Raw genomic sequence first — 13,902 nt, 5'->3', positions numbered from 1 at the left:
AAACAAGTCAGTTACTATGGGGACCCTGAAAGGAAATTCTTGGTTTCCATAGTGATAGGACAAGGGGAAGGTTAAGTCCTAAGGGGTGTTATGGAGACCAAGAGGTCCATGCCTTTCAAGAACCCCTCCCCAGGTAAGGGGAGTGGCTGGCCCAGCCGCCTAGGCCCTTGAAACACTAGTCTCAGTTGCCTTGGCCCTGGAGAAGTCCCCATCTTCATGTTTCATTCCTTGGCCTGAGGTCCTCTGAGTCTGACCTCCAGTCTTCCTGGTGTAGCCCAAAGCCACTTTCAGCTTGACATTGCCATCCCCCTCCTGATGCTGACTGGGAAGATGCCCAGGCCTGAAAGAGGTCATCCTGATCCGGCTCCATCCCACCTTATCCCATTTCTGTTTGCCTGTTCCAGGAGAAGGGGTGCTGACTGGGAGGAATCACCACTGTGGAGCCTCAGTCTGCTCTCCCTACCCTGCTCCTAACACTAACCCAGGGTCCACCATGATCCTCCCATTCCACTTGCCTGGACAACCCAGCTGGGGAGTAGCCCTTGGGACTTTGGTTCAGCCAGTGACCCAAGGTCTGTCACTCACCTGTCACTCATGGAGGTGGGTGGGGAGAAGAGAGTGATGCTGTAGAATGCCAAGGGCTTGGAAAGGCAGAGCCCACTCACCTTAGCACATGCTGGTGGGTATGGTCGGGAAGCCTTTACCTGTTAAACAAAGCAATGATCTTTAAAGAGGCAGCTGAAACAGGTTAATGTTTTGGTTTTTTTGTTTTTTAGATTTTTGTTTGTATTGGAGTGTAGTTGCGTTACAGTTTGTGTTAGTTTCAGGTGTGTCGCAAAGTCAGTTACACGTGTACATATGTCTGTTCTTTTCCAGATTCTTTTCTCATATAGGTTATTTTAGAGTACAGAATAAAGTTTATAATTATCTTTTATAATTATCCTTTATAATTATCTATTATATATATATATGTGTGTGTTAATCCCAACCTTCTAATTTTTCCTTCGCCTCTACCTTTTTCCTTTGGTAACTATAAATTTGATTTCTAAATCTGTGAGTCTGTTTCTGTTTTGTAAATAAGTTCGTCCATATCATTTTTTAAAAATTAGATTCCACATATGAGTGATGTCACATAATATGTCTTTTTGTCTGACTTCTTTTAGTATGACAATCTCTAGATCCATTAATGTTGTTGTAAATAGCATTATTTTGTTCCTTTTTATTGCTGCATAATATTCCCTTGTATATATGTACCACATCTTCTTTATTTTTTCCTCTGTTGATGGACATTTAGGTTGCTTCCCTATCTTGGCTATGGTGAATAGTGGTGCAGTGAACGCTGAGGTGCATGTATTTTTTTCAAAGAATGTTTTTTTTTTTTCCCCCAGATATATGCCCAGGAGTGGGATTGCTGGGCCATATGATTGCTCTATTTTTAGTTTTTTAAGGAACCTCCCTACTGTTCTCCATTGTGCCTGTACCAATTTGCATTCCCACCAACAGTGTAGGAGGGTTCCCTTTTGAGAGATTACTGTTAAGTAAGCTACCAAATGTAAGAATCGGGACTGGACTCCAGAATCCATGCCCTTACCCACATTCAGTATGGGACCCCCGACCTCTGAAGTTCCAGAGAGAGCTGCATCTTGCGGGAGGTGCTGACTCTGATAGGGAACGTTCAGGCAGAGGAAACGCGGAAAGCCAAACACATGCAGACCTGTGGGGTTGGGAACAGTGAGTAATACCATGAATGTGGCGCATGAGGCTGGCGGTGAGGTGGGCACCAAGCCAGTGGGGCTTCAGCTGAAGGAGGCGGCAGTGGACATACCCTGATCCTGTGGCAGGGCGGCTGGCCGGCTGCCCCAACAGTGGTGTAACCAATGTGCCCTGGGGGGCGCTGGGTGCTGTTTAAGGAACTTTTGTGTTTGATGGTGATGGGGGATTTGGGGCAAAGTCTGGGCCCTGGGACACAGGGCAGCTTTCAGGCTTGGGGTAGGGCAGGCAGGTCTCAGGCAGCATGGTGCCAGGCACTCAGTGGTCCCTGTGCCCCCGACAGACAGCCGCGCCCACCCATCTTCCCGGTTAGCTCAGAGTTGTGAGGAAGTGGTGGTTCCCTGCCCATCCAGGGTCTCGCCAGCCTTCGGGAGCTCCCCTCCCTCAGCACCAAGTGTCCTCAAGGCTGGTGGGGCATAAATTGGGGTCCCTACATGGGTGACTCTGAGAACCGCCCCCCACCCCCCGCCCCGGGAAACTGACCTCCCCCACACCCACAGTTTTCTCCCCACTGCAGGGCCCAGAGCGGAGTGTGGCTGCTACTGACCTTCCTGACGGGAGGGGCAGGGTTGGGACCCTGGGCCAGGCAGGTGCGGGGGGGAGTGGGCTGGCCTGCCCATGCTCCTGTTCAGAGCTGGAGTGGGAAGGAGGAGCCGGCGAGGCCGATCTTTGAGAGGAGTGTGGGAGCCCAGGCAGCACAGCTGCCTCTTTCAGGCTCTGGAACCTTCTGCACATGGCACTGCCTCCATGCACAAGGCCCCTGCTCTTCTCAGCTTCCCAGTCCCCCAGCACTGCAGCCTCAAGTCATAGGACCCGGGTCAGAGCCAGGCTGAGGCCTCCAGGGGTGAAGAGGTGAGACCCACAGAGTCAAGACAGGCAGTTACCCCTTCCCCTGCCTAGTCCTGTGCTTCAGAGACCCCTCCAGAACCCACCGAGGCTGCCGCCTGCACTGCCTCAGCCCTGAACCCAGCCCAGCCTGGACCTGTTGGAAGTCTGCAAGACCGGACAGGCAGAGGATATGGTTCTAGGGACAGGAAGCAGGAGGTGTGCAGAGTTTGAGGGGGCCCATCCGGGTCTGGGAGGGTTGATCGAGGTGATGGACATAAAGAGGGTGAAGGATTCCTGCTTAAGTACCACAAGCGCAAGTCACAAATGGCACCAGGGCCTGGGTGGGGAGCAGAGGCCTGCACAGGAGAGTGTGCATCACAGATATGAAGGCCAGACAGGCTGGAGAAGCAGGCCCTGGTTGGACTAGGGACCCAGGATGCCTGGCTTAGCAATTAAGCCTTTATCTTTGGTCCAGGGAGGGAGGACGTGATCATATGTGGCTTGTAGGTACTCATCAGAGCTACAGTGGGCAAAAGAGACTCATGTTTTGGGTGGGAGAGACGGTGGCTTGACTAGGGGTGGTTTGGGAGTAGAAGGCGGGATGGTGTTGGGACAGTTCTGCAGGTAGACTGGGATCTGTGGGATCACCCAGGCAGAGGCGTGAGTTGTGCAGTCAGCTCGGCTGACTGACTCTAGCCACCGTGAGTGGGCCTGGCCTAGAACATAGGACTGGCTTTTAGCATCCTTAGAGGTACAGCTGCAGCTGTGGTGGTGCATGAGGCATCCCCTCAGGGGCCCCCCGTTTTCCCATCTGCCATGGGAAGAGTTCAGAAGAAATAGTCTTGAGAGCCCTGGCCGGCTCTGGTGTTTTCAGGGCTAGGCATGCTGGTGCCCTTGCTGGTCTGTGGAGAGGAGAGGTATGGAATGGACAGAGGTAGGTGAGCAGGGAGGCGGCCAGCAGAATAGGGTGGCGAGGTCACCAAAGAGAACTGACCGGCAGAAAGTCCTGGTGGTGTGCACCCCAGTGGCCGCACCCTCTCTCTGAGCTGCCTGGGTCTCAGCTCTGTGACAAAATGTATGAGAGGGTTCAACCACGGGGCGGAGGGCTGCTCTGCCACAGTTTCTGGGGGGCCTGGCCCAGTCTGCTGGGGTCAGGCCCTCTTCCCTGGGGCCCGTTCAGTCCTGGCCCTGGGGTGTGAGGCCCACAAGTGGCCAAAGCATGAGCTGTCCATGCAGATAGTTGTGCAGGTCCTGGAGTTGAGGTCTTGGCAGCCGGGGAACAGTCTTGGGGTGTTGCCTGTGATGAGTCCCTGGCCCGTAAAGTTTCTCCACTTTAGTCCCTGTCCTTCCCCTCTGCCCCTGGGAAAGAAAGTTGCCGCCCTACTGTTAGATGGGAGCTCCAGATGACGCCAGCGTCGAAGGAGGGAAGGTGGAGGGATGGAAGGAGGAGCTTAGTTCCAGGCCACCGCCCACTCTATGCCCTGGGAGGAGCTTAGAGGTCAGGGCTGTCTGGGGCTTACCTGTGTGCCTGAACCAAGAGACCTGCAGGGCCGATGGGGAGCCAAGACAAGACCTGGCCTGAGGGCAAGGCAAAGGTATGGATGAGTCTTCCAGTATTATTTCCTGGGCCAGAGGCCTCAGACCCTGCTCAGGGAACTGTTGGTGCCCTGAATGAAGGGCACTATTGTAGTAGGGACCACAGGCTGTCCCTAGATAGGCCGGACTTCACGCCTATACAACTAGTTTCTGTCCACAAACTCCACCCAGGGCAGTGTGACCCCCGCCCCTTTGTGCTGCAGGCCCCACCCCCGGTGCTAGGCTGGGTCTTTCGCAGCTTCTTTTGCTGGGCCCTGGGTGCCCCAGGCCCCCCCACATCCCTGCGGTCTGCCGGGAGGAAGCGGCCCCCTTCCCCCACCGTGACTCTGCGCTTCCTGCCCCAGGGGCCAGGGCGGGAGGGGACATTTCCCGTTCACACCAAAGTTTCCCTGGCTGGTGGCGCCCAGACCTGGGCTCAGCCGCTGTCGCTCTTGCCCATGGAACCAGCTCTGGGACCTGGGGTCCAGGTAACCAGCCAGGGTGGGTGGAGGTTCCTGGGGCGAGGTCAGGCATTGCGCCTGCACATGTGGGTGGGGTGTGTGTGCATGGCTCTGCCTGGTCGATGGTGCACATGCATCCTGAGATGTACAGTCCAGGAAGGTTTCCTGGAGGTGGTGCCTGCGAAGCTGGGAGAAGGTAGCAGACGAGAGCCCAGCCCATAGCTTTGGATTCAGGGAGGCTAGTGGGTTGGAGACCTGTAGCCCCAGCACCCTTGTGGGCCACAGCCACACTCCAGACGTGTACACACTTAAGCTCCTCCCCTGCTGGTGTCAGGCTTGCCTGGATCCCCAAGAGTTTAGGAAGTGGGAGCAGAGACCGGGAGGCCAAGAAGTGCAGACGGGGGTGCCTGGGAGTGGTCAGTATGTCGGGCAGTCCTCTGATGCTGACCTTCCACTTCCTGTCTTCCCCCCCTTTCTCTCCCCACCCCCCAACCTCCCCTCCCGCTCTGCCTGCAATCTCTCTCCACCCCCATTCACTCCCCACCTCTGTCCACTGTGCCCCTTCTGTGCCCTCCCTTGCAGAAGGACCTGGGCTACCTGCAGCAGTGGCTGAAGGCCTTTGTGGGTGCCTTTGAGAAGAGCATCTCACTCTCCTCTCTGGAGCCACGCAGGTGAGGCTGGAGCTCCTCAGAGGGTGGGAGACTGAGGGGTCCTCGGTGCCCAGTGACGCCTCCCTGCCCCCTGCAGGCCAGAGGAGGTGGGTGCCGAGGTGCCGCTGCTCCCTCTGGACGTGCTGCATGTGCTGGCCGAGCAGCTGGACACCAGGGACCTGGAACAAGCCCTGCTGCTGCTCAAGCTCTTCATCATCCTCTGTAGGTGGGTCCCTGTTGTCTTCTCCACGGTGGGAGGGCATGGAGCTGGGGCCCGGGGTAGGGGCTGGCATATCACTGGGACCTCTCCCATCATTCACTCATCAGGAACCCTGAGAACGTAGAGGCGGGCTGGGGCCGGGTGCTGGCGCCCCGGGTGCTGGCGCTGCTGACCCAGTTGGTGGCCGAGGTGAGGTGGCCTCTACCCTGGGGGTGGCAGGTGGTAGCCACGGCCCAGCTAACACCCTTCCACCCTCTCCGTCTGCCTACAGCTGAAAGGATCCCCACCACCGCAGGAGGACCGTGGGCCTCAGCTAGAGATTGTAACCCTGCATGCCCTGCTTCTCTGTGAGGGCCTCTTCGACCCATACCAGACCTGGCGGCGCCAGCACAGGGGGTGAGAGGTGGCCCACTGGCAGAGGACCCAGAGAAGACCGAGGAGAGGATTGGGGTGGCCCACGTGCAGGGGTGGAAGGGGCGGGGTGCAGGGCCCTGAGGGGGTGTGACCCAGGAGGAGTGAAGCGCTGGCCTCACCTTGGCCCCTACCCCATCCCTGCCCCCCCAGGGAAATCATCAGCGCCAAGGAGAAGAGCAAATACAAGTTCCCTCCAGCTGCTTTGCCCTCTGAATTCAGCGCCTTTTTCCGAGGTCAGGCCCCACCCCCATCCCACTCCGCTCCATCTGGCCCCGCCCTCAAACCCGAGCCCCTTCCTGTGGTTTCCCCATCGCACATGCAGTAAGGACCCACTTACTGCGGCTGCGCTTGGTGCTGGGAGAAGGAATGTGAATGGGCCTCTATAGGGAAATGGGAGTTTAGGGGCAGAGAGGAGAGGAAGGGCATGTCTGCACAAAATGAGTAATGTCTTTTCTGAGGGGGGGAATTGATTTGCCTTCCTGCTTCTCTCCTATCTCCTGGATCCCTCCAGTGACTTGTACCCCATTCTGGCCTGGACCGTTTTCAAACTCTCTGGTCCAGTCTTTTTGTCCCTGTAGCTCCACCCAGTCTCCTCACTGCCGCATGACAGTCTCTACAGTAGGTGCCCCCCCCTTCCTGCTAACCCCTCAGGACATCTCTAGGCACCTGTTCTCCCTGGGCACCTTATGCCCCTGGGTCTCCTCTCTCCTCTCATTGGAAGGAGACTGGCCAGGATCTCAGATGGGCCTAGGGCAGGGTCTTTCCTGGTGGCTCAGATGGTAAAGGAATCTGCCTGCAATGTGGGAGACCTGGGTTCGATCTCTAGGTCGGGAAGATCCCCTGGAGAAGGAAATGGCAGCCCACTCCAGTATTCTTGCCTGGAGAATCCCCTGGACAGAGGAGCCTGGCGGGCTACAGCCCATGGGATCGCAAAGAGTTGCACATGACTGAGCGACTTGCACTAAGCCACTACGAGGGCAGGGTGCTGCCTGGACAGGGGCAGGCCAGCTTGGGAAGGTGGTGGTGTATTGGGCTAGAAAATATCTCAGTGTTTCTGGGTTGCCCCAGGGAGCCGCGGGCTTGGGTCTGGAGTGGGGGCAACACCTCCAAGAGGGGAGATGCCCCCGGGGAGTTCCCTGGCTCTGCTGTTCCACAGCCTGAGTACTCTTCTTAATGCATGCAGGATTTTGTTCTCCGTGCTGTAAATTCCTCTGTGGGGGCCTGACACCCTCAGAATCCCATCCTGCTCCTCCCCACAGCCTTCCTTTCCAGCCCCCCCTCACTCTCTGCTCTCCAGCCATGGTCCTGTTCCTAGGGAAGCCTCCCACCCCATCCCACCGGTCAAGGCAGCCCTGCATGGCCCCAGCCCCCACACACTCATGTGACCCAGAGCTGGTCCTTTCTGCTCTCTGGGTTTCAGTTCATGTCCTGGCATCCTGTCCAGCTTGGCTGGAGCAGAGCCAGGTGGGCCTCCCAGATATGACGCTGTGAAAGCCCCTAGAAGTCCCCGTGCGGGTGTGGGGGATGGGGTGTGGGGCATCTGAGACACTGAGGGCCCCCAGAGCTGCTCACGGCAAGCTCCAACCGTCACAGCGCAGAGGGACCAGGAGATTTGCATCTAAGAAACTAAACCCTAGGTTGCCGTGGGGAAGTGTGTATGGGGGGCGCTCACCCTGGGGTCCTCACTTTCAGGATTAAGGATCCAGGGGTCTGGCTAGGCTCTCAGGGCAGGGCCATGCCCCTTACAAGCTCCCCAAAGAAGGGCTGTGTCCTCCTGAGAAACCCTGGCACAGAGTCACGACACTTCAGAGGCTCCGAGCGCAGAACCAGTCTTCTCCCTGAGGCGTGATCTCCCAGCCTCTGTTCTGTGGCCTAGCCACCCCAGGGCACCCACCTCTTGTGTGGCCCCTGGACCCACAGCCCTGCAAGCTTGCTGACCTTGTCTTGCCCCCTCCCCCATCCAGAGAGCCTGCAAGATGCAGACCGCGTGCCTTCTGTGCTCCTGCTGCGTCTCATCCACCTCTTCGGAGCTGTTCTTGCAGGAGGGAAGGTAGGCTGGGAGGAGCCTGTGGGCCAGGGAGCGGCTGTCTTGGGGTCTCTCTGCTGGGTGAACCCACTCCCCATCTCTGCCCACACCTGCAGGAGAACGGGCAGAAGGCTGTGAGTGCTGGCTCTGTGCAGGGCCTGCTGGGTGTGGTGCGGGGCTGGGGCCACAGGCCAGCCCAGGACCCCCGCCTGGTGCCGCTGGCCCTGGAGGTGCTGGTGGGTGCCGTACACGTCTTGCACGCCAGCCGCGCACCCCCGCGGGGGCCAGAGCTCCGAGCCCTACTGGAGGGCTACTTCCGCGTCCTTAATACCGACTGGCCAGCCGGGCCAAGCCCAGACCCTGAAGAAGCCCATGTCACCCTGCGGGTCAGCATGCTCGGTGTGTATGTCCTCTCGGGGAGGTGGCATTAGCAGGGGAAGCCCCAAGGGTGACGGAAAGGCCGGCCTGGGCAGCATGGGAGGAAGGTTTTAGGCTGACCAGAGGTGCTGCTGGCAAGAGGCTTGGCGGGGCTGACCCTTGACCCCTCCACAGATGCCATCCCCATGATGCTGGCGTGCGAGGACCGGCCAGTGCTGCAGGCCACCTTCCTCAGCAACAACTGCTTTGAACACCTGATTCGCCTCATCCAGAACAGCAAGGTGGGCGGGGCCCAGGTCAGGGGCCTGGAACCAGAGGCTGGGGGCACCACGTGTGGATGCTGAGCAAACGGGCTGGATGGGCTGGGGCTGGTGGGGTGGCTTGCTCTTCAGTGGGAGGGCCTGGCGTCAGGATGCTCTGGACCGCATAGGAAGAGGGTGTCATAGAAGGATGGGAGCTGCCCTGGCCCTCCGTTTCCCTTCTCCCCAGTCCCAGGTGTCGGGCAGGAGGGAAAGCTCAGCTGTTTTGGATGCAGTGTCTACTCCTGCCCACCCATCTGCCCCTGGCGCTGTCCCTCTGGGCAGGTGTGGGTGGCTCAGCTTCCTGCTCTGCTCTCGTGCCGGGGGGCACTTGGCCTGGGGCTCAGGGTGCATCCTTGCCTTTGGGGGGAGCCCTGGCAGCCGCCCCAGGTCCTGCTCTAACCCCACCCTTCCCTCATCTTTTCTCTCCTCTGCCCCTCCACCTTATGCCCTCCTGCATCCCCACAGCTGTACCTGCAGGCCCGGGCGCCCCCTGAGGGGGACAGTGACCTGGCTACCCGGTTACTGACTGAGCCCGATGTCCAGAAGGTACCACCCTCAGGCCGACACCACCTCAGTCATGCACGTCCCTGGGCATGCACCCCTTGGGGCTCCCTCTGAGCCTTTCTGCAGTTTGCAGGGGGAGCAAGCAGATCTGTGTGAGGCCTGGTGGAGCCTAGTGATGGGGCTGGGTCCCCCACGTGCTCTCACCGGCCTTCCAGATCCCCAGCCCAAGGAGCCGCACAGGAGGGATCTGTGCCCTGCCTGGTGTTAGTCCTGGGAACTGGGGTTTGGCTTTGCCGAGCCAGAAGGAACCTTCGATACTCAACCACCCACCTCCATTGCACCAAAGCAGAAACAGGAGGCCAGATACTCAGGGATTTGGCTGTGGGCACTCACAGAGGGGGTCCCTCACATGGGGCCACTTCTTTGCTTGAATCCTTGTACTTGCCCTAAGCAGGTCCCTGGGAGTTCCCCATCCCCTCATGACCTCATGCCGTGCCCCCTGCTCACCTCACCTGTGGGCTCCAGGAGGCTGTAGGGTGTTGGTTGGGGGCTCTTCATGGGGTACCCCCTCTGTGGCTCAATACCTGGGCCCCCATGTCTGGAGCCCCACCCTGGCTCTGGCCTCATGAAGCAGCCCCATGTGTCTATTGCACTTGGCTGTTTTCTGAGAACCTGCAGGTCCATTCCTCTACAAAGCAGGCGAGGCTGGTGAGACCCCTGCTTTTTACAGATGAGGAATCTGAAGCCTGGAGAGGGGAAAAAGATGGCCTGAGATCCCCTAGGGAGTCGAGCAGAGCTGGGGCCAAGGGCCCCGTGGAGCTGAAATACAGTCTAGCACCTGCTGACACACAAGTCCTCCTGACCCTCACCGCCTCAGTAGGGCAGGGTGAAGGAGTAACATGCCTTGGGCTGTTGGGTCTGTCCAGGCTGAGCCTCTGTCCCCACCTGGATCTAGGGGAAAGGGGCAGGGTAGGACTTGAAGGTCTCGAAGGTTCTTTTGGTTCTAACATCCTGTGATTGATTGTCCCTAAATCCCCGAACTCCCTGTCAATCATCATGGGTGATGGGGCACTTGCCAGCCTGCCTGCACGTGTGTCTAGCTTGGGTGGGGATGGGTGGAGACCGAGGCCTATGAACCCACCAGACAGTGATGGGCAGAGGGCTGCGGCAAAAGTGTTCACTGGTGATCTTCCCAGGCTCGGCTTCTTCCGGCCTCTCTATCAGAGTGGGTCTTGCCAAGCTGTTCAGAGGGGGCCCTAAGGTCAGGGTGAAGGTCACAGTAGTTTGGGCAAAGGTAGACACGCTGGTGTCCATGTAAGGGTGCCACCCTCTTGGGGCCCCCAAGCCCACTCAGCTACTGGCCTGGGTGCTGCCCCTGTAGTGACATCCTGGCACCTGCCTCTCCTGACTGCCCCTCCTCACCCCAAGGTACTGGACCAGGACACAGACGCCATTGCGGTCCACGTGGTCAGAGTGCTGACCTGCATCATGAGTGGCTCCCCCTCCGCCAAGGTGAGGATGCTGCCGTCGCGCTGCAGTAGGGTCATGGGGTGGGGTTAAATAGAGTGGGTCTGGCTGATGGCTGTCAGAGCAAGTGAGCTGGGGAGGTAGCCATCCTGCCCTCTGGGGTACAGATCAGCCCATGGGGCAGGTATGGTCATTCGTCATTAGTCCTGGGAGCTGGGTGTCTTGGCTGGAGGGGAACGGATGCTTGTGGCCGACCACCATCTGTAGCCCTCCGAGGCAGAGCCGTTCCCCCCAGTCCTGCCATGGGTCCCTGCCCCTACTATCACCATGACCCAGAGTCAGAGCTGGGTGAGGGAGCCCTGAACCTCCTCCAAGCTTCCCATGGGTTGTGAGCGTGCCCTGGGGCCCACATCCGTGCTCACACCTTTCCCACCCGTCCTGGCACAGGAGGTGTTTAAGGAGCGCATTGGCTACCCTCACCTGCACGAGGTCCTGCAGAGCCACGGCCCCCCCACCCATCGGCTGTTGCAAGAGCTGCTCAACATGGTGAGGGCAGGGGCTGGGGGTCAGGGCCCCCATGGGCAGCCAGGACTGAGTCAGGGCAAGCATGGAAATGAGCTCTCCGCTTTGGGGGACCATGCTGACTGTGGCCCGTACACAGTGTGACCTGTGTCCTGACCCTGTGTGTCAGGGTCACGGGCGAGGATTCCAAGCTGCATGGGGTCCAGAAGCTATTGCTTGTTAGCAAGTCCTAGGACGATGCACGCAGTCCCACTGTTGCGAGGGTGGCCTGTCCCATGGCAGCTGCCTGGGGGCTAGCCCATCCTCTCCCCCAACAGGCTGTGGAGGGTGACCACAGCATGTGTCCCCCACCACCGATCCGCAACGAGCAGCCGGTGCTGGTGCTGATGAGGTGGCTGCCGACCCTGCCCACGGCCGAGCTGCGGCTCTTCCTAGCACAGCGCCTCTGGTGGCTCTGTGACAGCTGCCCTGCCAGCCGTGCCACGTGCGTGCAGGCCGGTCTGGTGGGCTGCCTTCTGGAGACGCTCAGCGAGGGGGTAGCCCTGGGGGCCCGCTGCCAGGAACAGTTGTTGGCACTGCTGCAAGCACTGGGCCACGTGTCGCTAAGGCCCTCGGAGCTGCGTCGCTTGCTTCGCCCGCCACCAGGGTTGGACTTGGGGCCAGGCGGAGCAGAGGCTGGGCAGGCCCGCCACGCAGGTGCCATCATCCGTGCGCTCTCTGGTATGGCCCGGCACCAGGGCCCAGCACGAGCCCTACGCTACTTTGACCTAACACCCAGCATGGCGGGCATCATGGTCCCCCCTGTGCAGCGCTGGCCAGGCCCTGGTTTCACCTTCCATGCCTGGCTCTGTCTGCACCCCACGGCTGGAGCGCCTGCCCCCGCCCCCACCCCCACCCGGCCGCTCCAGCGGAAGCAGCTGTACAGGTAGGTGACTGCCAGGGGTCAGGGCACACTGCCAGGGTGAGCGGGAGAACCAGCAGGCTTAACTGGCTTGGCTGGCCCTCAGCTTCTTCACCAGCAGCGGCTCGGGGTTTGAAGCCTTCTTCACGGCGGCTGGGACCCTGGTGGTGGCTGTGTGCACCCGGAAGGAATACTTGACCATGAGCTTGCCTGAAGTGTCCTTTGCCGACTCTTCCTGGGTGAGCCTCCATCCTCACGTGGCCCGGGGAGGTGCAGGGGGCACCAGGGCCTCACCTGATCTCGTGACTTCTGTTGTAGCACTGTGTGGCCATAGTCCATGTGCCCGGGCGCCGGCCCTTCAGCCAGAACCTGGTCCATGTCTACAAAGACGGCCATCTGGTCAAGATGGCACCCCTTCGCTGCCCTTCCCTTAGTGAGGTGTGCTAGGTGGGGTTTGGGGAGGTTTGGGTAGCTGGGGGGCCTTGGACAGGGTGGGCCCTGGAGCCCCTGTTTCCCTCCCCCAACCCCACAGGCCTCAGCCTCTGGGGTCTGTGCAGCCTTGGGGGTCCCTGAGGAAGGTGGAACCCCAGGCTGTAACATGACCTGACCAACTGACCCCCAACCCTGGCCCCCACAGCCTTTCTCGTCCTGCTGTATCGGGTCTGCTGGGCACCGCACAACGACCACCACCACGGGGCTGCCTGCGCCACTGGGCCCCGCCGCCCTGGCTCACACTCACCCCTCACTCACCCGCTCCCAGTCAGTCCCGGCCACCACAGGGCTTGGCTGGGGGTCCGGGCTGGTGGCCCCCCTGCAGGAGGGCAGCATCAGCTCCACCCTTGCCGGCACGCAGGACACTCGGTGGGGCAGCCCCACCTCCCTGGAGGGCGAGCTGGGGGCTGTGGCCATCTTCCATGAAGCCCTGCAGGCGGCCGCCCTGCGCGTCCTATGCGCCCTGGGTATGCAGCGTGCTCCCCACGCCCTGCCCCAGCCCAACCCCTGTTCCCAGGACCCAAGAGGTTGGGTCTCACAAAGTGTCCAGGCCTGAAAGAAGGGCTCCAGTGGGGAGTAGGTATCCCCAAGGGTCTGTCCTCTGATCAGGCAGAGAAGAGGCAGGCTCTGGGTGGGGTCTGGCTGCAAGCCCAACCAGGTCTGAAGCCCCCTGCCCACCTCCAGGGCCCAATGAGACAGCACCCTTCAAGCCTGAGGGTGAACTGCATGAACTTGGCGCCAAACTGCTCCTCCATTACTCACCTCAGGTATGGGGGGCTGGGCAGTTGGCTCAATCTCCCCCTGGCTCCTGCCCTCTATCTCCTGCCTCCCCCTGCCCCACACTGAGCCTTGCTCACCCCCTGTTCCCAGGCCTGTAAGAACAACATCTGCTTGGACCTGTCCCCTGGCCATGGGTTGGATGGCCGGCTTACGGGCCACAGAGTGGAAACCTGGGACGTGAAGGTGTGTGCCCATGTGGACAGTGTGTGTAGGAAGTATGAGCACTGCAACTTGTGTGCAGGGTGGGCTGGAGTGGCTCTGTGCCCTGGGAGGTCCTAAGGAGACCCAGGATTCCAGGTTGGAGGGTCTGCTCGGGTGGAGGGGGCAGGAGATGATGGGGTGCTGCCCTCACGGAGGCCCCCTGCCCACAGGATGTTGTGAACTGTGTGGGAGGCATGGGTGCCCTGCTGCCCTTGCTGGAGCGAGTGGCTGCACAACCCCAGGAAGCCGAGGCAGGTCCAGCAGAAACACACGACCTTGTGGGGCCCGAACTGACCTCTGGCCACAATGTCCAGGGCCTGCTTCTCCCACTGGGCAAGTCCTCAGGTAAAGTGTCCCTGGTGCCTGTGTTGGTGAGAGAAGACCTTGGCCTGGCAGGGGGCTGGAGTGCTT

The 13,902-nt window shown here is 59.9% G+C and overlaps 1 protein-coding gene across 2 annotated transcripts in view; it reads left to right on the top strand.

Annotated features, from left to right (window-relative positions):
- NBEAL2 (neurobeachin like 2) overlaps positions 1 to 13,902 on the top strand; it is a 30,044-nt gene that overhangs the window by 3,573 nt on the left and 12,569 nt on the right. The window contains exons 2-19 of one of the 2 annotated variants that reach the window (XM_068982512.1): positions 5,217 to 5,305; positions 5,382 to 5,510; positions 5,612 to 5,693; positions 5,776 to 5,900; positions 6,069 to 6,151; positions 7,883 to 7,968; positions 8,061 to 8,343; positions 8,497 to 8,603; positions 9,090 to 9,170; positions 10,557 to 10,640; positions 11,043 to 11,141; positions 11,435 to 12,042; positions 12,125 to 12,257; positions 12,337 to 12,456; positions 12,656 to 12,977; positions 13,195 to 13,277; positions 13,381 to 13,473; positions 13,662 to 13,836. In XM_068982512.1, coding sequence (XP_068838613.1) covers positions 5,217 to 5,305; positions 5,382 to 5,510; positions 5,612 to 5,693; positions 5,776 to 5,900; positions 6,069 to 6,151; positions 7,883 to 7,968; positions 8,061 to 8,343; positions 8,497 to 8,603; positions 9,090 to 9,170; positions 10,557 to 10,640; positions 11,043 to 11,141; positions 11,435 to 12,042; positions 12,125 to 12,257; positions 12,337 to 12,456; positions 12,656 to 12,977; positions 13,195 to 13,277; positions 13,381 to 13,473; positions 13,662 to 13,836 — 2,782 coding nt within the window. Of the gene's footprint in view, positions 1 to 4,631; positions 4,662 to 5,216; positions 5,306 to 5,381; positions 5,511 to 5,611; positions 5,694 to 5,775; positions 5,901 to 6,068; positions 6,152 to 7,882; positions 7,969 to 8,060; positions 8,344 to 8,496; positions 8,604 to 9,089; positions 9,171 to 10,556; positions 10,641 to 11,042; positions 11,142 to 11,434; positions 12,043 to 12,124; positions 12,258 to 12,336; positions 12,457 to 12,655; positions 12,978 to 13,194; positions 13,278 to 13,380; positions 13,474 to 13,661; positions 13,837 to 13,902 lie in introns of those variants that run through there. The other variant, XM_068982514.1, reaches the window with a different exon arrangement.

This window comes from Capricornis sumatraensis, chromosome 10, assembly GCF_032405125.1.
Source record: "Capricornis sumatraensis isolate serow.1 chromosome 10, serow.2, whole genome shotgun sequence".
Taxonomy (NCBI): Eukaryota; Metazoa; Chordata; class Mammalia; order Artiodactyla; family Bovidae; genus Capricornis; species Capricornis sumatraensis.
This window is presented reverse-complemented; position numbering and strand designations above follow the sequence as displayed.